The sequence below is a fragment of the Mus musculus genome, chromosome 6 (genome assembly GCF_000001635.26).
Source record: "Mus musculus strain C57BL/6J chromosome 6, GRCm38.p6 C57BL/6J".
In the NCBI taxonomy this organism is placed as follows: domain Eukaryota; kingdom Metazoa; phylum Chordata; class Mammalia; order Rodentia; family Muridae; genus Mus; species Mus musculus.
Window position 1 is genome coordinate 37097495 of NC_000072.6, and position 21929 is coordinate 37119423.

At 42.9% G+C, this 21929-nt stretch overlaps 1 protein-coding gene across 18 annotated transcripts in view; it reads right to left on the bottom strand.

The window, feature by feature from the left end:
- The window catches only part of Dgki (diacylglycerol kinase, iota), a 463575-nt gene that overhangs the window by 260114 nt on the left and 181532 nt on the right, over window positions 1–21929 (bottom strand). For all 18 annotated transcript variants that reach the window (XM_006506259.4, XM_011241385.3, XM_006506258.4 and 15 more), the window contains exon 4: window positions 58–132. In XM_006506259.4, the coding sequence (XP_006506322.1) occupies window positions 58–132 (75 nt within the window). The remainder of the gene's footprint in view (window positions 1–57; window positions 133–21929) is intronic.

Consider the following 21929-nt stretch of genomic DNA (forward strand, 5'->3'; position numbering starts at 1 on the left):
CAGATCTTGGTAAGTGACCGAAGCCAACACACTCGCCAGCAGGTGGCGCTCGCTTACCTTCTCTAGTTGCTCAATGCAGGCTGTGTGGACCACGATTTTGCAGACGGCACACTTCCTCCTGAGAGCGGATTTCTACAACATTCAATTCAAAATACAGGAGAGAAGTGTTAGCAAGCTGTTCTGGAGACTTCCCTGGAATGAACGCGAGACTCCTTAAATTAAGCAAAATTGTAAGTGCTTCTGTTACTAAGCAAATTGAAAACCCCTAAACATGTCAAGGTAACTACCCACAGGCACACCAGTGGCCTAGACAGGCTTCTTCGCAATATAACAGCAATACCTGTTACAAAGAGGGCTTATAACATAAACCAAGGTCTTTAGTCTGTTACACCAGTTTTAAGTGCTACGCCTGAACAACGCAAGCACTGTCCTTACGTTTTCAAACTTTTTCACACATTCCAACTTCACTCTTGAGGGACAGAGTCAATATTCTTATGTACAAAACAAGCATTCCACCCATACTCTCGGAGGCTGCATCTCCATGACTGGTTGCTTTAAGCTTCTGTTCTAGGCACAAATCTCGTCGGTGCTATTTGGGTTTCTACCCAAATCTTCAGGAGCGAGATTACAAGTCGGGATTCACACCCAGGAAGCAACAATAACAAACCACTAGCAACAAGGACAGCGTGGGCCACTGGTTAGAATACAGGTCTTGCTCTATGCCCTGACAGGCACATCACAGATGGTCATTCACTTAACCTTTACAGCCTTGTGAAGTAGGGATAGCCCTTATCTATCCCTGCTTCACAGGTAAGAAAACCCACACGCAGCCAGTGACCGGTCCAAGATCGCCCCATTAGGGCACAGCACACCCAATGTGTCTGGCTCCTAAGTGCCATCAAATTTAGCCTTGATTTTGGGCACGCGTTTAAATTCACAGAGAAAAGCTTTCTGGGGTCTATGTTATCTCCAATGATTAAACACTCGAACATGGTGCACGTAGAGAGATGACCGTATGGGCTTCTGATGTCACTCCTGCCAGCATCGCCTAGGGATGTGCAGAGGCCTCTACAAGGACAGGCCTGAGCAAGAGCTGCCTGCCGGGATAATTCTGTTGGATGGTAGTAACTACCACAGCAGCAAATGCAGCATGTAGTGTGTGAGGATCTTAAACTTTCTAAAGACTGTAAACAGTTACTTTCTTCAACAGGCTCTTCTTCAAACCAGTGCTTGCCTCCCTTAGGTGATGAATTGGAACCACATAACAAATCATTTAATGGGTTAGCTGTTATTTTTCATGCTAAGACACAGCTGTTTTGAACCTAGCATCATACACATAAATATACATATATGCATACATATATATATTAATAAACTAAATATTACCAAATAAATATTAAATATTATAATAAATATTACACCAAACCTATTTTGAGCACAAAAACTCATAATAACAGAGATTATCAAAGAGCCCACATGGGAAAGGCTGGGAGTGCTTGTGCATTTGGAAGGTGTCAGTGTAGACTGCTGGCAACCTGTGACTGATGGCTGGCTTCCCTGAGGAAGGACAGTGGAGCCCAGTGGATCACACCTAACACTTCTGTAGAGACAGGGCCCTGGAGGGACAGACAGCCCTGGGGATGCTGGGGAAGGTAGAAGAAAAGAAACTGTCACTTTTTATTTCCTCTGTGGACCCATCATCCAAGTCTAGACATCAGTCTCTGTGGATAGCATTGATAACTAAGTCACCAGCTTCCAGCCGAGTGCACAGAACACCTCAGCAACAACACTGTGTGTCTGTGAGCTCTTAATGTGTGATCCCCCTCTTGGCATTGGTCTTCCTAACATGATGTAGAACAGTAAGTATGTTTGGCAACTAATTTTTCAGACAACGAAAGATAAGGAAAATCAGAACCTAAGGCTATCGCTCCAAGTGTCTTCCTCTACATCCAAAACCAGAAGGAGGGCTAGGGAGGAAGAGGAGGAAGGAGGGGAGGAGGGAGAATACACACAGCCATGTGGGGAAGAATGTGAAACCGAAGAATCACAGCGATAGCAGCAGTCCTGAAACAGCAGCAGCAATAATACAATTGGATTGCAAATGGTCATAACTAGAATGCTCATAAACAAATAGCCATTGCTCTCCTCTTTCCTATCAGTGTCCTGGTCAGATCTCTGCTTGAGCACCACCTACAGAAAGTGCATGTGACATTTGAGTCATGCCACTAATGGGACTTACCATGAAGCTAAGGAAACCAGAGTTGATAACTCTTCCAGCCCCACCACCTACCTGATCCCTAACAGATTAGGGCACACACATGTCGGGCAACGCTGCTCAAAATGGGCAAACATTTAGGATGGATTCCCAGCACCACAGTGCCTGGAAAGCATCCTCATCAATGAGCCCTATCTCCCTATGCTATTGTGCGTAGGGTCCTCTTATTTAGTCTATGGAGCACCGGGAATTCTAAAAAGGCACTGTATTACAGGAAATTATCAGGCTTCCGAGTCATTGAATTTGAACTCCTTCCTCATTATCTGCCTTGAACCCAAGAAACATTACAACTGTGCCTCCTCAGCTTTTAAGACAAGCCTGAAAAAAAATGCAGAAATACCGGGCTCGGTTGATGCTTCTTAAGTGAAAGCTAGCATCTCATGGGCAAAAGAATGAAATCTGAGTTTTATTTCTGGCTCTTGGTGGTGACTTGACTTTCTGGTCTGTTTGGGGGAAAGAACATTGAACATTCTGGTCTCCTCTGTTAAGAGTTACTCCAACTGGGCCTGTCAATCATGTGGCCATGAGTCCACCTCTCAGGAAAATGGATTCATCTGAAGACATGTTAAGAAGATGTGGGAGGAATGATTAACCCTTTATTGAGATAATAGACCTCTCAGAAGCCCCTCCTCCTGCTCAGCTGCTTACCACATGAGGCAAACTTAGTCTGGACTTTCCCGTGTTCTAAAACTATAATCTTTTCTTTACTTTCTGTCCAGAGGCAATGCCTTCCCTAATGCTCTAGATTTGCTTTTTTCTAAAGTCTCACATTCCTTCGGCCATGTAACTACTTGTTGACCTCCATTGCAAAACGGGCTGTTTTTCTTGGACCCAAAAGGTATGATTTCCTCTCTCCCTCTTCCCCGTCTCCCTCCTCAAGGCAGTTGTCAGGGTTTACAGCTTGCTTGTCCTGTCGTATATTCTCACAAATTCCAATAAAACCACCCTCTGGCTTTCTTCCAATTCCATTTCTAAATTCTTTTATTAATGAGACTAAGAGCCCATACAAAGAAACCCCTATTTCTCTAACAGTATGTAGCTGAGAGGAAGAAGAACGCTAGCTAGGCCCTGAAAGTTGTGTATATGCGCTGAAACCAGAATACACACCTCCTCCTCTCCTTGATTTTTAGGTGAGAACGTTGAGTCAAAAATCATTTCTAGAACAAGGGATCCTGGTTCCCAAGAGTGTAAGGACCACAGGGTTAATATATATCCTCAGCGTTCTGGTTGTGTAAATACACTAACATCATTCATCTCGATTAATTCAAGCATGAAAGTCTATGGATGGTAACATATGAAATATAGTGTGAAAGTCCTAAAGTGGATTTTATGTAAATAATACCGAATTTTAAAAGACCTTCTTAAAATATGCTTCTGGGTCTCCTGATTCAGAATACCCATACATATCATAACCTGGACTCCCATTCATGACCGTGCATAGTTTACCTCATCCCTCCAAACTACTGCTCAGGCCCAGCCTCCTCAGTGACAGCTTCTAAACAGCTTTCACTCTGGAAAGTCGGGTAATTGATGGTTGCAGCCCTGGTGCTTGCTCTTCATTATCATCTTAATGAGATTTAGAATAAGCCTGGGAGATGCACCTTTGGGTGTGTCTGTGAGCATCATTACAGACAGGATGAACTGATGTAGGATCAACAATGGGCAGCATCTTGTTTAGGCAGACTGGGGCAAAAGCAGGGTGGCCCGACCTTCCTCCCACCTGCCTGCCTACCTGCATCTTTTTCTTCCTGAATAAGCATGTCCTGAGCTGCTGCCACCATTCTCTTTTGACTTCAGATTCCTGCTTTCTTGACCTTACATAGACAACACCGTGACTCTCCAGGGAGTCTCTGCATTGTGCACTGTGCAGCTATTGGGTCCAGCATCCAGGCAACCAATGTCAGGCTACCTAGCCCCTACCATATAAGCCAGCTCAGTAACACACACACACACACACACACACACACACACACACACACACACTATTGGTTCTGTTCCTCTAGAGGACCGACCCTGCCTCATACAATAATCATATCCAAAGCTAGTTAAGTTCTGAATAACAGCCCAAGGTCTTTTTCCACAGTGGTAAATACATGGTTTTGTTTCCTCCACTGGTAGTAACTGTTTCAATGAATCTAACATGCTAGCTGCTGACTTCTTGGTTTACGGGTTACACTTTTCCAGACAAATACCCAAGAGAAACAGTCTAAAGAGAAACAGTCTAAATTTTATGTTGGCTCATGGCTTCAGGGCTCTCTTTCCAAGGTTCCATTTGTTGAGCAGAGCACCTTGGTGGAGAGGCTTGCGGGAGCTCAACCCATGGCAGCTGGGAAGCAGAGAGAGAGAGAGAGAGAGAGAGAGAGAGAGAGAGAGAGAGAGAGAGAGAGAGAGAGAGAGAGAGAGAGACAGGATCTACCCTTTAAAGGCACCGCCCCTGAAGTCTGCTGCCTCTGACTGAGCCCTAACTGCTAGCAGCCCATTCAGCAAGCACCATCACACAGAATCCAACTCCTTCTCAAAAGCGCCTGAAAACCATGCAACACGTGAGCCTTCAGCAGAACGCTTCACATCCAGCCACGGCACAGAGTGTCAGGAGGCCGGTGTCTGAATTGTTGAAACTCATTTGACACAGCTGAATACCAAGTGTCTGGGCAGACACTGCTCAAAGCAAAAGTTTTGCTTAGTTATATGTAACTTCTTTGTTTTGAAGGTTTAAATGGAACACAAGACCATGGTTTCTGAGCTGTGCTCCTCAGCCTACAGTTTCTGGCCTACTGTAAGGCTGTGGAGCTTTTACAAGGTGGGGGCCTGGCTGGTAGAATTGAGTCACGGGGTCAGGCTTTGAGCCCACCTCCAGCTCACATCTGCTCTTTCTGCCTCCTGGTCTACCACTGTGTATACAAGCCACCACCACAAACTCCTGCCACCACAGACTGAGCCACTTCACTGATGGACTGAATACATTTTGAAACCTTTCCTCCCTTATTTCTGTCAGGCATGTTCATCACAGCAGCACATAATTACAAATACAACAGGAAGTACAGCAGGAGCACATAGCTTATTGGAGTCTAGGTGCATGCCAAACACATTGTCATTTCCCCAGAAAAAAATCTAATTGAAACCAATGTTTCTTTCACTTTGAGAAACGATCAATTGAACCAAGTATAAATAATTAACACAGCATATAAACAGTTGTTATTTTTTTTATATAGGGATTCATTGGTTATAGAACATAACACAAAAACATGATTTAAAAACTACAGACTGTCTGAGACGCTAAACACATTTTAAGAACTAAAATTATGGGGCTGGAGAGATAGCTCAGCAGTTAAGAGTACCCATTGTTCTTCCTGAGTTCAAATCCCAGAAACCACATGGTGGCTCACAACCATCTGTAATGGGATCTGATGCCCTCTCCTGGTGTGTCTGAAGACAGCTATAGTGTATTCATATACATAAAATAAATAATCTCTTTTTTTAAAAAAAAGGAATAAAATTATAAAGAATGTATTGATTTGTGTTCATCAGTGAATTTAAAAACTCTCTGGACTTGCTGCACTAAATAAACATCAATGTCCTTAACAAAGGTTCCAGTTTCACCCTTGTTGGTATTCTGAACAAGCACAGTAACCTGCAAGCGTGTATGTGGGCCAGGTGCCCTGGCTGCTTTAACAATGGTAATGTAAGTCTGAGAGCAACTGGGTGGTTTATAGGCCAGTGTATCTCACTTTGGACTGATGAAAGCGTGTTAGTTCTTAGCCAAACAACGACGCTGAGCTTTAGGGTAGGGGTGGGGGCATGACAGACTGACTAGAAGAGAAGACACATGACAAGTGCTGGTTTGACACTCTATCTGTTCCCATGCAGCAAGCTCTGCTGCCACTCAGTGTAGGCACAATTCCTCCCCAAACTGTAGCTCTCGCCAAGTGAGGCATAAAGCTGCATGAACTTCCAGGGGCAGAAGGATCAGAACCAGACTGGTGAAGGGATGCGCTTTCTCATAACCAGACGCTGGGGTGTGTGTGTGTGTGTGTGTGTGTGTGTGTGTGTGTGTGTGTGTGTCTGTGTGTGTGTGTATCACTGTCTCATAGAGGGTTTACTTGCAACCCTATCCCACCTAACCACGCCTCTTGGTTAGAACTCCCTTGTCTGTATGCATCCCGCAAAGGAATGTTATTTTCCTTCCTTTGAGTAAGAGAAAGGATTTCTAGTAAGTTACAATGAACTGAATTACAGCCCAGTCTTGGAGAGAGAGAGAGGAAGGGAGGGAGGGGCGGGGCAGAGGTAAGAAAATTGGAGCAGGAAAGGAAGAATGGAGAGGGAAAGGGAAGGAAGGGGAGGGTGGAAACACAACGCAGAGCTGAACAGAAGAGAGGAAGGGTGAATAGAAACGGAATGGGGAGTGAAGGAGCATGGCTCAGGGATTTGGTGACTCCGTTTGATAGTCCTAGGGTTTATGAATAGATCGCACCTTCTTCCTGCCCAAGGTCACTGAAGTAAAATGGTGACAATTCTCAACAATCAAAGTCTTAACCCAAGAGGTGTCATGAGACTAGCTGCCTGCATCGCTGTAAGGCAGATACCCAAGCCGGACTTCTCCTTAACAGGGGAGCTGTGCACTGCGCACTGACTACAGGCCAACTGGAATCTTAAGAACTAACTCTACTTGCCCTTGCCCATCTCCACCACAAGTAAAGAGGACAACTGAAGAGTCTCCAGGGCCATGCTTTCCCTGCCTCAGCTGGATCAGGGATTCTGGTCACCAGCCTCCTCTGGTGGTTCCCAGGACACCTGAACAGGGATGCAATGCAGAAATAGCACCTCCTACTGATCCTTGCTTGTGGGGATGAGGAGAAGCTTCAGTGAGAAAGAGGTGCTGGGCCCAGGAAAGAGCTCCAGACAAGAAGCCATAGTGCCAGGAGCTGAGATGGGTATTTAGGCCACTATCAGGATCTATTGGGCCTGGCCTGGGAAAGAGAGAGGTTAAGAAAGCTGCTGGTGGTGGCAGGGGGGAGGAAGGGTGTCTCAGGACATTTGCCTACCAGATGCCTGATTCCCTTGGCCTTCCTGAATCAGAAACTGAGAGCATGCCAGGAACCAAACAAAGAGGAAACAACAAACCAGCCAAGAAGCTAAAGGTGTCCCCATGCTCCACACTGCAGACCCTGAAGCCTAGTAGCAGTGGCAGCCCTGGTGGGAGGATGGAGAGGAGAGCTCAGACTTCCATGAGGCAGGCATGATCCTCGATCCTCTTTGGACGAAGGCTAAAGGAGGATCAATAAAGCCTTTAGAACATCAGAACTTTGGTATCCCTTAGTGCAAAACAGCATCTCTGTGCAACGTGAGCAGAACTTTGTTGTTATATAATTTAACGTAAATGAACACAAGAATTTTTTATTTATTTTAAAGTCTAATTAGAAGAAATGACAAGCATCCTTGGCAGGTCCTGCTTCTCTGTGGAGCCTGGGATGCAATCTGCAAATCAGCATTGGAGAAAACAAGGATTGACATTATCTGAGAGTCCCATTTCTGTGGCTTCAGAGCCCAAGCTAAACTTCCACCATCCTTTGGGGTATCTCTTCTTTTCTACTCACGTAATACAGAACACTTTAGAAAAGCCAGGAGGGTGTCAGCTGCAATTCCAGCACACTCTTACAAAACGAGCAGAGGTCATCACCAAGTCTTTGTGTAACAAAGGGACCTCATGACCTTAGACAAAGGAACACGTGTCTGAATGAGTCTGTGGCTCATGTACCAACTCAGGATGCCCTAGAAGTTTGATTGCAAGAGACTGGTGCTAAGAGAGAAGTTTCTAGCACTCATGCTGAGTCATGCTGGCCCTGCTAAAGAAGAGGCCTTCGTCCATCATGACTGTGGATAGCAACCCTATCAGGCAGTGTCCTCTGGTAGGCTATGAGGGTAATATCCTCACAGAGGCAGCTCTACCAAATATCGTAGATGCTAAATGATCCCCAAAATACTTCAGAATATTTAGGAGAAAGGGCAGCATGGACAGCTGGATAGTAGGTGGAGAATCAGACAGGTGCACCAAACTCCTCAGACCAAGCATTAATATATAAAGATGTACCTGAATCCCTCTCTGTCAGTTATTGGTGACCTACAGAAGTATTCCCCATATGGCCATAACAACCCATTAACTATCAACTTTTCCAAAGAGATCACCATAACTTGTGTACATACCACAGTGAAAGGACTATGCAGGCTATAAAGAAAAGGGAACCTCCATCCTCTGGGGAAAGTTGCTAATATACTGGAGAAGAACTTGAGATATAATTCATAGGATATGGCAGAGACACACTGTGGCTGAGTTAAAGAAGTGGTTCAGATAATAAAACAATCACACAGAAGAGAGTAGGGGCTCAGAGACTGATTCTGTGAGAAAGATCCAAAAGATAGTCAAGTCTTGATCCCAGGTGTCCCAGAGACTAGTCAGCCCAGGAGAGAGCACTGGCCACAGAAGCAACAGAGCTTCTTGGACAGGGTCCCTTCGGGCCTTCATCCTCAGCGAGGAGGCAGAGCTGAGTCCCAGACCTCTGTGCACCTTCGCTGCCAGAGGAGAGCTTGCCTACAGGGAGTACTCTCACCACTGGGACTCAGGAGAGAGTTGGACTCCCAGGAGTGCTGACAGAGGCTAACAGAATCACAGGAGGAACAAACTCCAGCCAGAGACAGCTTGAACATTAACACCAAAGATTGCCAGATGGCAAAAGGCAAACATAAGAATCTTACTAACAGAAACCAAGACCACTCGGCATCATTGGAACCCAGTATTCCCACCACAGCAAGTCCTGGATACCCCAACACACCCGAAAAACAAGATTCGAATTTAAAATCATGACTTATGATGCTGGTAGAGGATTTTAAGAAGGGCATTAATAACTCACTCAAAGGAATAAAGGAGAACACTGCTAAACAGGTAGAAGCCCTTAACGAGGAAGCACAAAAATCCCTCAAAGAATTACAGGAAAACACTGCTAAAAAGGTAGAAGTCCTTAAAGAGGAAACATAAAAATCCCTTAAAGAACTACAGGAAAACACAACCAAACAGGTAATATAATTGAACAAAATCATCCAAGATCTAAAAATGAAAGTAGAAACAATAAAGAAAACCCAGAGGGAGACAACTCTGGAGGTAGAAATCCTAGGAAAGAAATCAGGAACCATAGATGCGAGCATCAGCAACAGAATACAAGAGATGAAACAGAGAATCTCAGGTGCAGAAGATTCCATAGAAAACATGAACTCAAAAATCAAAGAAAATGCAAAATGCAAAAAGATCCTAACTCAAAACATTCAAGAAATCCAGGACACAATGAGAAGACCAAACCTAAGGATAATAGGTATAGATGAGAATGAAGATTTTCAACTTAAAGGGACAGAAAATATCTTCGACAAATTTATAGAAGAAAACTTCCCTAACCTAAAGAAAGAGATGCCCTGAACATACAAGAAGCCTACAGAATTCCAAATAGACTGGACCAGAAAAGAAATTCTCCCAACACATAATAATCAAAACAACAAATGCACTAAATATAGACAATTAAAAGCAGTAAGGGAAAAGGGTCAAGTAACATCTAAAGGCAGGCCTATTAGAATTACAACAGATTTCTCAACAGAGACTATGAAAGCCAGAAGATCCTGGACAGATGTTATACAGACCCTAAGAGAACACAAATGCCACCCCAGGCTACTATACGCAGCAAAACTCTCATTTACCATAGATGGAAAAACCAAAGTATTCCATGACAAAGCCAAATTCATACAATATCTTTACATGAATGCAGCCCTTCAAAGAAAATGAAAGGGAAAACTCCAACAAAAGGAGGGGAATTATGTCCTAGGAAAAGCAAGAAGGTAATCCCTCCACAAACCTAAAAGAAGACAGCCACAAGAACAGGATCCCAAATCTTAACAACAAAAATAACAGGAAGCAACAATTACTTTTCCTTAATATCCCTTAATATCAATGGACTCAATTCCCCAATAAAAAGACATAGACTAACAGACTGGCTACACAAACAGGACCCAACATTTTGCTCCATACATGAAACCCACCTCAGAGACAAAGACAAACATTACCTTAGAGTAAAAGGCTGGAAAACAATTTTCCAAGCAAATGGTCTGAAGAAACAAGCTGGAGTAGCCATTCTCTTATCGAATAAAATCGACTTCCAACTCAAAGTTATCAAAAAAGACAAGAAGGGACACTTCATACTCATCAAAGTTAAAATCTTCCAAGATGAACTCTCAATTCTGAATATCTATGCTCCAAATGCAAGGGCATCCACATTCATTGAGGAAACTATAGTAAAGCTCAAAGCACACACTGCACCTCACACATTAATAGTGGGAGACTTCAACACCCCACTCTCATCAATGAACAGACCCTGGAAACAGAAACTAAACAGAGACACATTGAGAATAACAGAAGTTATGAAACAAATGGATTTAACAGATATCTACAGAAAATTTTATCCTGAAACAAAAGGATATACCTTTTTCTCAGCACCTCATGGTACCTTCTCCAAAACTGACCATATAATTGGTCACAAAACAGGCCTCAACAGATGCAAAAATATTGAAATTATCTCATGCACCCTATCAGATCACCACAAACTAAGGCTGATCTTCAATAACAACATAAATAATAGAAAGCCACATTCACGTGAAAGCTGAACAACACTCTACTCAATGATAACCTGGTCAAGGAAGAAATAAAGAAAGAAACTAAAAACTTTTTAGTGTTTAATAAAAATGAAGCCACAACATATCCAAACTTATGGGACACAATGAAAGCAGTCCTAGCTAGTCATAGCTCTCAGTGCCGCCAAAAAGAAACAACAGAGAGCATACACTAGCAGCTTGACAGCACACGTAAAAGCTCTAGGAAAAAAGGAAGCAAATTAACCCAAGAGGAGTAGACAGCAGGAAATAATCAAACTCAGGGCTGAAATCAACCAAGTGGAAACAAAAAGAACTATACAAAGAATCAACCAAACCAGGGGTTGCTTTTTGAGAAAACAAGATAGATAAACCCTCAGCCAGACTCACTAGAGGGCACAGGGACAGTATCCTAATTATCAAGATCAGAACTGAAAAGGGAGACATAACAAAAGAACCTGAGGAAATCCAAAACATTATCAGATCCTACTACAAAAGGCTATACTCAACAAAACTGGAAAACCTGGACGAGATGGACAATTTTCTAAACAGATACAAGGTACCAAAGTTAAATCAGGATCAGATTAATGATCTAAACAGTCCCATATCCCCTAAAGAAATAGAAGCAGTCATTAATAGTCTCTCAACCAAATAAAAAGCCCAGGACCAGATTCTAATTCTCCCCAACTATTACACAAAATAGAAACAGAAGGTACTCTATCCAATTCATTCTATGAAGCCACAATTACTCTGATACATAAACTACACAAAGACCCAACAAAAAAAGAGAAGTTCAGACCAATTTCCCTTATGAATATCAATGCAAAAATACTCAATAAAATTCTCACAAACTGAATCCAAGAACACATCAAAACAATCATCCATCATGACCAAGTAGGCTTCATCCCAGAGATACAGGGATGGTTTAATATACGAAAATCCATCAACATAATCCACTATATAAACAAACTCACAGACAAAAACCACATGATCATCTCATTAGATGCTGAGAAAGCATTTGACAAAATCCAACACCCCTTCATGATAAAAGTCTTAAAGGCCCATACCTAAACATAATAAAAGCAATATACAGCAAACCAGTAGCCAACATCAAACTAAATGGAAAGAAACTTGAAGCAATCCCACAAAATCAGGGACTAGAAAAGGCTGCCCACTTTCTCCTTACCTATTCAATACAGAACTTGAAGTCCTAGCCAGAGCAATTTGACAACAAAAGGAGATCAAGGGGATACAAATTGGAAAGGAAGAAGTCAAAATATCACTATTTGCAGATGATATGATAGTATATATAAGTGACCCTAAAAATTCCACCAGAGAACTCCTAAACCTGATGAACAACTTCAGTGCAGTATCTGGATATAAAATTAACCCAAACAAATCAATGGCCTTTCTCTACACAGAGGATAAACAGGCTAAGAAAGAAATTAGGGAAACAACACCCTTCACAGTAGTCACAAATAATATAAAATACCTTGGTGTGACTCTAACTAAGGAAGTGAAAGATCTTTATGATAAGAACGTCAAGTCTCTGAAGAAAGAAATTGAAGAAGATCTCAGAAGATGGAAAGATCTCCCATGCTCATGGTTTGGCAGGATTAATATAGTCAAAATGGCTACCCCGCTGAAAGCAATCTACAGATTCAATGCAATCCCCATCAAAATTGCAACTCAATTCTTCACTGTGTTAGGAAGGGCAATTTGCAAATTCATCTGGAATAATAAAAAACCTAAGATAGCAGAAACTCTTCTCAACAATAAAAGAACCTCTGGTGAATCACCATGCCTGACCTTAAGCTGCACTACAGAGCAATTGTGATTAAAAACTGCATGGTACTGGTACAGCAGCAGACAGGTAGATCAATGGAATAGAATTGAAGACCCAGAAATGAAGCCACACACCTATGGTCACTTGATATTTGACAAGGGAAATAAAACCATCCAATGGAAAAAAGACAGCATTTTCAACAAATGGTGCTGGCATAACTGGCAGTTATCATGTAGAAGTATGCGAATTGATCCATTCTTATCTCCTTGTACAAAGCTCAAGTCTAAGTGGATCAAGGAACTCCCCATAAATCCAAGGACACTGAAACTTATAGAGGAGGAAGTTAGGAAAAGTCTCTAAGATATGGGCACAGGGGGAAAATTCCTAAACAGAACAGCAATGGCTTGTGCTGCAAGATCAAGAATTGACAAATGGGACCTCATAAAATTGCAAAGCTTCTGTAAGGCAAAAGACACTGTCAATAAGACAAAAAGGCCACCAACAGATTGGGAAAGGATTTTTAACCAATCCTAAATCTGATAGGGGACTGATATCCAATATATACAAACAGCTCAAGAAGCTGGACTGTAGAAATTCAAATAACCCTATTAAAAAATGGATTATAGAGCTAAACAAAGAATTCCCACCTGAGGAATACCGAATGGCTGAGAAGCACCTGAAAAAATGTTCAGCATCCTTAATCATCAGGGAAATGCAAATCAAAACAACCCTGAGATTCCATCTCACACCAGTCAGAATGGCCAAGATCAAAAATTCAGGTGACCGCAGATGCTGGCGAGAATGTGGAGAAAGAGGAACACTCCTTCATTGTTGGTGGGATTGCAAGCTGGTACAACCACTCTGGAAGTCAGTCTGGTGGTTCCTCAGAAATTTGGACATAGTACTACAAGAAGATCCAGCAATACCTCTCCTGGGCATATACCCAGAAGATGTTCCAACATGTAATAAGGACACATGATCCACTATGTTCATAGCCAGAAGCTGGGAAGAAGCCAGATGTCTCTCAACAGAGGAATGGATATAGAAAATGTGGTACATTTACATAATGGAGTACTACTCAGCTATTAAAAACAATGAATTTATGAAATTCTTAGGCAAATGGATGGATCTGGAGGGTATCATCCTGAGGTAACCCAATCACAAAAGAACACACATGATATGCACTCACTGATAAGTGGATATTAGCATAGAAACTTAGAATACCCAAGATACAATTTGCAAAACACATGAAACTGAAGAAGAAGGAAGACAAAAGTGTGGATACTTTGTTCCTCCTTAGAATGGGGAACAAAATACACATGGAAGGAGTTACAGAGACAATGTTTGGTGCTGACATGGAAGGAAGGACCACCCAGAGACTGCCCCACCCAGGGATCCATCCAATAAACAACCACCAAACTCAGACACATATGCCAGCAAGATTTTGCTGACAGGACTCTGATATAGCTATCTCTTGTGAGGCTATGCCAGTACCTGGCAAATACAGACATGGATGCTCACAGTCAGCTATAGGATGGAACACAGGGCCCCCAATGAAGGAGCTAGAGAAAGTACCCAAGGAGCTAAAGGGGTCTGCAGCCCCATAGCAGGAACAATAATATGAACTAACCAGTACCCCCCCCCCCCTTCCAGAGCTTGTGTCTCTAGTTGCATATGTAGCAGAGGATGGCCTAGTCGCCCATCAATGGGAGGAGAGGTCCTTGGTCTTGTGAAGTATATATGCCCCAGTACAGGGGAATGCCAGGGCCAGGAAGTGGGAGTGAGTGGGTTGGGGAGCAGGGGGGGGGTATAGGGGACTTTCGGGATAGTATTTGAAATGTAAATGAACTAAGTATCTAATAAAAAAAAAGATAGTCAAGTCTTGATTTCAGTCTTAAAAGATAGACATTTGGAAACTTCAATACATTCCAGTAGGAGAAGGCCTCAAATCTTGTTGTTTAAGAGGCACTGTTGTCTACTAAACCAATTTTAGTATTGTTTTGGGCAGAGGGTTGTCTGGGCTCACAGGTGTCCATTTCCATGTGTTTTCAGAGGCAAGGTTTGGTGGCCAGGTGTGAGGTGGGAGGGAGGGGGAGCAACCCAAGTATGGGGAAGGACAAGTTGAAAGAGCTGAGAGGCACAAGGACATGGGGATATTTGAGGAGTGGCCAGGGTACCAGTTTGGGGTATCAGAGCATATTCACTGGCAATCATCAATGATTTCGTCCATGCATCAATGGCCGAGCAGACTGTATGGGGTCATTTGATTATAGTAAAGATGTTGTCTTTATATCTTCATGAGAATAAGCCTCTAGAACTGCAGCAAGGAGATGATCTAGAGTGATAGGAATGGAAGAGAAATGCAAAGCAGGGAGCAAGCATGACTGCACTGGTCAGCTCCATCACTGTGACAAAATACTTGAGATAATCAACTTAATAAACAAGAAGGCTTCCCTTGACTTGCGATTTCAAACGTTTCAGTCTTCAGGCCTTGGGCCCTGCTGCTCTGGGCCACAGTGTATTATCACAGGTACATGTGGCAAAGGTGGCTGTTGGGAAACAGAAGGAGAAACCGAGGGACCAGGACTGTTCAGAGGCAAGTCCTCAGAGACTCACCCTCCTTCCATTAGAACCATCCCCAAAGGCTGTACCGCCTCCCTGCAACCACTTGCTGGGAATCCAGGTCTTCAACACAAGCTTTAGGAGGAAATGCTGGACCCAAACCACAATAGTGACTGAGAACGGCTCTTTCCAGTTGACCCCAGGTATCTGCCAAGAATGGCTCTAACCTCTCACACTTTGACCATGTTTCTCAATAGAACAATCTGTAGTCCAGGATTGCCTCAGCCCACACCCTGATCAGCTCTGCTATGCAGTACATCTGGTTGACTGCACATGTAACAGTTTCCTCCTGGGCTCTGGTTGAAGTGCCTTGGAGTACTATAATAAGACCCATTTAATATGCACTTTCAGCCCTGTGTTTTGTTCCGAGGAACATCAGCCAAAGGATTCTGCTTGTGAAGTGCTTGTGTTCCCAGAGCTGCGTCTGCTGAGCTAAGCTAGGACTCCTACCTAATCTGATACGCAGAAGGGTAAATTGCAAACCTCCTAAGAGATGCTCAGAAAGAATGAAGAAAAGCACCTTTCAGACATTGTTTGGACACAAGTCAAAAGTGCATCGCTCCTGTAGCAGCCAGTGCATCTCCCAGTTCTCAACTGAGAAGAAAACAACAACCCAGATCTTAGAAGAGAAAGCCAGTGGAGGCAGTGGGCTTTGTGAGCTATGTGACTGTATAGATAGGGGCTACTTTTCTTCCTCCTGGGAAGTAACAAACCGGGCCTCACCCAGAAAGCAATTTGGTGAGGACCAGATACCTGACGGTAGTTAGAAAGGGCAGCGTCCAATCCGGTCTTCCTCCATATCAGGAGATGCTACCACTAGAACAGCAGAGGGTTCTTCTTTGGGATGGAGAAACACGAATATGTAGCTCAACACTTTGTTCTTATATTGCATTTCTCACCCTTTGAAACTGATTTATGCTGGCATAGTTAATATTTTAGTACATTCCCAGAGTAAAGAATATTTTCGCCATTAACAGACCTCACATACACCATGTGTTTTCCTATAACGTACAGTAGCCTACACCACATGTTTGCATAAGCACATTCTTTGGTGTTTACACAATAATGAACTTGCCTAATTACTTTTTTTTTTCAGAGAATATTCTGAACATTAAACAGGACAAGACTGTAGTACAAGGCTTCCCTGAGGGACTTTACTCGAAAGCTACCACATGAATTCCAGAACTCCTTAGTGCGGGATGCAGTTGAGTGACTACTGCATACCGGTGCCTCTTTTGTCACTCCTACCTAAAAATTAGGTCTAGCTATTGAGACATGCGACAAATGGACCTGTGAGTGCGCCTTCTGAGAAGTGTGGGGAATGGCCCTGTAACTGCACGTAAGCTGTCAGAGCAGACAAAAGTGGGATCAACACATGATGGATCAGAGATGGAGATGCTACGCTGTGGCTTTCTGGACCCCTTAACTGACTGGTCCTAGGTGTCGGTCTCAAGGATTTCAGCCCAGTAACTCAAAGAAATCCCCAGTGTTGTATTGATATTTGTATTTCCTCTGCCTACCTCTTGTCCTTCCTAAGAATAAGTCTTATCATATTCCATGACTACTGTTACTTTTTGTCTCTGGAGGTTGTTGCTCTCTGCTCTTGTCTCCCTTACAGACTTGGATCTGTCAATCTTTTCTTTCTTTTTCCATACTTGCTTCTGTATGCATCAATGGACAGGCACTAATTAAAAACTTAATCATAGGCAAACTTTTGCTGTCACCACTGCTCTTGTGGTTCTTTTATGTCAGAGCTGTATGCTCTACTGAAGACTTGATTTATATTACATAACAAAGCTGCCATATAGTTTAGAGTGAATTGAACAAACTACTAACTTATGAGCAAAACTGTCTTTACATACATGCATACATACATTAGATAGATAGATAGATAGATAGATAGATAGATAGATAGATAGATAGATAGATGATTACAATTTGCAGACACCAAAAGGTAGAACTGACAGAGACTACAAACACACACACTAATTTAAGCACATAGATATAACTGATGATGACTACATGTATTACAGAAGTCATAAGATTGAGAAGTTCATGAGAAATGGTATCCTAAGGTCATCTCAATAGATTTCTCACTTTCCAGGGCAGTAGGTCATGGACACAGCAGAGATTTTAATACCAACTAAAAATATATAACTTAAACTTCAATCCTTGAAATGTATAAAGCATCATTTATGCCATTTTCCTTGTTACACAGTTATCATCTTATTTTGTAGAAATAGAATTATTTTATGAGGTTCACAGGTGAATGTTCCCAATCCCTATTTAGAGGTATTTGCTTTAACATATATTTCCATTTCTACTGAAGAAAAACAAAAAAAAGAAAACATGTCAATCCAGGCAGTAGTGATGCATACCTTTAATCCCAGCACTTGGGAGGCAGAGGCATTCAGATCTCTAAATTCAAGGCCAGCCTAGTTTATAGGGATACATGATCTTAAAAAAGGAAGGAAGGAAGGAAGGAAGGAAGAAAGGAAGGAAGGAAGGAAGGAAGGAAGGAAGGAAGGAAGGAAGGAGAGAAACCATGTCAAGTTGTGACAAAGAAGCTACTCCTGAACTGCTACTTCCCATATTCCAAGCTATTAATGACATAATAAAGGCAGGCTCTTCTGCCCAATCTAGCCCCAAAAGATCAATATCAATATCAAAGTCATCCATATCGATATCTCCATCTCACTATATCACCAACTAGCAAGACTGTCCCCCAATACACAAACACAAAGATGCCTATACTAGTTTGAATGAGGACATCACTACCTCAGAGGTTTATTAGAAGCCTGGCCATATGATGTATGCAGTAGGTGCACTATAAATACAGCCCCCTTTCGGTCACTTTAGAATAGCAGTGGGATATTGGCTTTTGGCTATGGATATGGGATATTGGTAATTGGCTCAAGAAGGACTAGGTAAGGACTAGACAGTAGTAAGCCCATTGCCTGTCACTGTGTTAGATTTTTGATAATTATTTTCTTTGCCAGTGGTCAACTGGGGAATCAAGAAAGATGGAAAGCAGCCCATAATTCCCAAGAAAATCAAGCACAGTGGGTTTTGGTAGGCAGAGCACTGACCAACAAGTCAGCTGTGATTGTAAAATCCCTCTCTCAAGAGATTTAAAAATAAAGCAGGAATTCAGACATCGCAGCGTGTACATGTGGTGACATTTAAATGTCAGAAGTGTCAGAGCTGACCTAGTAACAAATGTCTATGCGTGCATGTCTTTCAAGATTCACACCACTAAACTCATCCATTCTTTCACTGTGAGCTCACTGGGTACCTGTACAGTGAAGGCACTTGTTCTCAGAGTCGGAGAGCCAGGAACACAAAATTAACAAAATCCTCAGCAAAACGGAGGTTATGATCTAGCAGTGGAGACACACAAATGAGTGAAGGGGCAGATGTTTGTTTAGACATGGCAGAAAGATGGGCAGACTAGAGAAGGAGGTGAGTCAAAGGTTGGCATGACTTCGGTGGGGTTAGTTATTTCACCACGTACAAGTTTGACCTCAGTTTCCTTCAGTGACCCAAACAACGGTGACTCTAAGTCGTTACTTATGGTTACTACCACTATGGGTTTAGTGTCTCAGAATCATTCGAGGTATATTTGGGGGCACAATGTCTTTGAACTATACCATTCAAGGAGGAATGACTACAGTGACTCTCTTCATGTACCATCCATGGCTTTAACACGAAGCTGTGTACACTGCCTCATTAAGGGAGAAGTAAGAAGCCAGTTGCATGAGATGCGTACAGTCCAGATGTGAAACACAGGCTTAAAGACAATGAAAACAATAGCAAGTATTACCCAGAACCTGGAGATCTCAGAGCCTAGATTCAAAGCCAGGTCATTCCATTCACCAGCCCCAACAGCACCCTCCTCCTCTTAAATGAAGATATCAAGGCACACTTTTCCATTTCCTTATGTTTTAAAATAATGTCCATCCTGGTCTAAGAGGCAGGAGCAACAACAGTAAGTTGTTGCTATAAAACAGAGGTAGGATCAGTGGGTAATGTGATTTCGGTACAATCCTGAGGATTGAAATTGTGTTCTCCAGAACCCACATGAAAGCCAGGTGTGGTGCTACATGTCTCTCCCCAGAACTTCCCAGGAGACAAGCTGACCCTGGGATCCCACTGGTCAGCCAGTATAGACAACATGGCAACAGTCAGCTCAATAGGAGACTCTACCTCAAAATTATGGTGGACGCTAAAGGAGCAATAGAGGAAGACACCTAGTGTTGACCTATGGCCTCCACACATGCAATTGTGCCCAAGCACACACACGAATTCCTCCCCCACATAAGCACATAGAAACAAACTTCTGAGGCAGGTAACACTTTTCAATAACAGCAGATCTGAACAATAAAACAAAATTGAGTGTTTCAGAGCAACAAGAGTATTGTTTATTATTTTACTTAACATCCATGTATATAATGTATTTGAATCGAATCCACCCTGATTCCTTCCCTTTCAATCCTTCTTTATCTCTCCAATACTCTATCACTCCCAATTTCATATGATTTCTTAAAGCACTCGCGCATGTGTGCGCGCACACACACACACACACACACACGCACGCACACGCACACGCGCACGCGCACGCACACACGCACACACCCTCTGAGTCCACTTAGCACTGAATGTAAGGGTATGGGTATAGGACCATCTGCTGGAGCCTGGAAAGCCTCTCCAAGGCCACATCGCTGAAGAAAATGAACTCTCTCTCCCAAGGAGCCATCACTTGTCAACATCTGCCAAAGGGTCTCATAATCTTCCCTTCTCTCAAAGAAGCAGCAGTTTTGAGCTTCCTAAGACCACAGGGCTTCATGAGCCCCTCCCCTCATCCATGCTGGGAGTTTGGCTGGCTTGATCTTATACAACTCATGTTCACAGGGTCCTAACCACTGTGATTTCAGTGAGTTGCAATGTCCAACAAATACCATTTTGCTAAGGATACTTACTTCCTCTGTCCCTTACAATCTTTCCTCTCCATCTACAGCGTTCTCTGAGCTTTGTTTGGAAGGGATGTGATACAGATGTCCCCTTTAGAGTCGAGCAACCCACAGTCTTTTATTCTCTGCACATTGACTGGTGGATCTCCGAGTTAATCACCCTCTAAATGGAAGCCATGCCTAAGGCCATTAACTGGAGGAAAATGGTGACTGGCTAAGTCATAGGTCCTAGTATTATTATTTTGCTAAATGACATAGTAACAAACTGCTCCCTACATTTTTATCTTCATACCTATACATCGGTACATCTCTCAAACTCCATCAAAGAAGTTTATTTTTGCAGTTGATGGTTTTAAAACAGAAACTCATCTTTTACTACTGCTCTGGGCCACTGGGATGAAGAAACTGCTAAAATGGAAGAAAGCAACTCTACACATTCCAGCACTGTCTGGGTGACACACTGAGTTAGGGACAAGTTATCTTTATCACTAAGGAAAATGGTTACATAGTATCAAACACTAACAGAATTGCTTGATGTCAACACAAAGCCACATACAAATACAACATGGCCTCAATCTAAAGTTGTCACTGCAGATGACAGTTACTCAGAGGCTCAAACTCACATGTACACACACACACAGACACATGCACATGCACACACAATGTGGTTAACATAAATACTCAGTGCCTGAGAACTGCTTCCAATGACCATCCTGCAGGGTTGTTGATATGGATCAGAGACAAGCAGAAGCCCCAGGAAAACTGCAAAGCATCATGGGGTCATCAATCAAGTGATTTTTTTTCTGCTGACCTCTGAGATCCCATGAGATGCTGAAGGGCCAACAATGGGTCCCATATTTCTCCCTCCCCTCAAAGCAACAGCAGCTTTGAGCTTCCTAAGACCAGTGAATGTAGCAAAGGTATTTAGTGTTTTATATAAACAGGGTCATTTATGCAAACAACATCCCCTTTTATGTTTGCATGTGATTCTAGTGCTCTCTGGAATATGATTTGGAAGGGAAATGGACTGTGCAAATGGACAGGGGGACTAACAATCCAGGTCATCTAGGTGTCTAACTCTTAATGATTCCCAGACTTCACAACCTACTTACCCTGTAACAGCCTCTCCTGTGTGACATAGGCTGATCAGTAGTATATATGGAGAGCTGTTCTGTACAAATAACAATTGTAGCACTCATCAGGATGGCTGTGACAGTAGTAGTGTTTAACAGCTACTCTGGATGAACCAGCCCTGTGCTATTCACAGGTGATCTCATTGAATTCTCTAGCCTTCATCCACCAGACACACAAAGGTCAATGTCACTTCCCTTCCTGGGAGGTTCCACTTCCTTTTACCACACATACCCACTGCCAAAGGTAATCTTTCTGTAATCCACGGCTGCTTCTGGCTCTGCACCCTGAGTCATCTTGGTTCATTAGACCCTCAGTATCCTGATAGCAGCCCTGGTGGTCTCTGCTTGACTCAGCTTCAGACTGGTACCCAAACAATTCTGAAAGCTGGCTTTGCCTCCCAGACACTCCTGCCATACAAACACATGACTCGGTCTAACAGCCTGCACCCACTGCAGCAGAG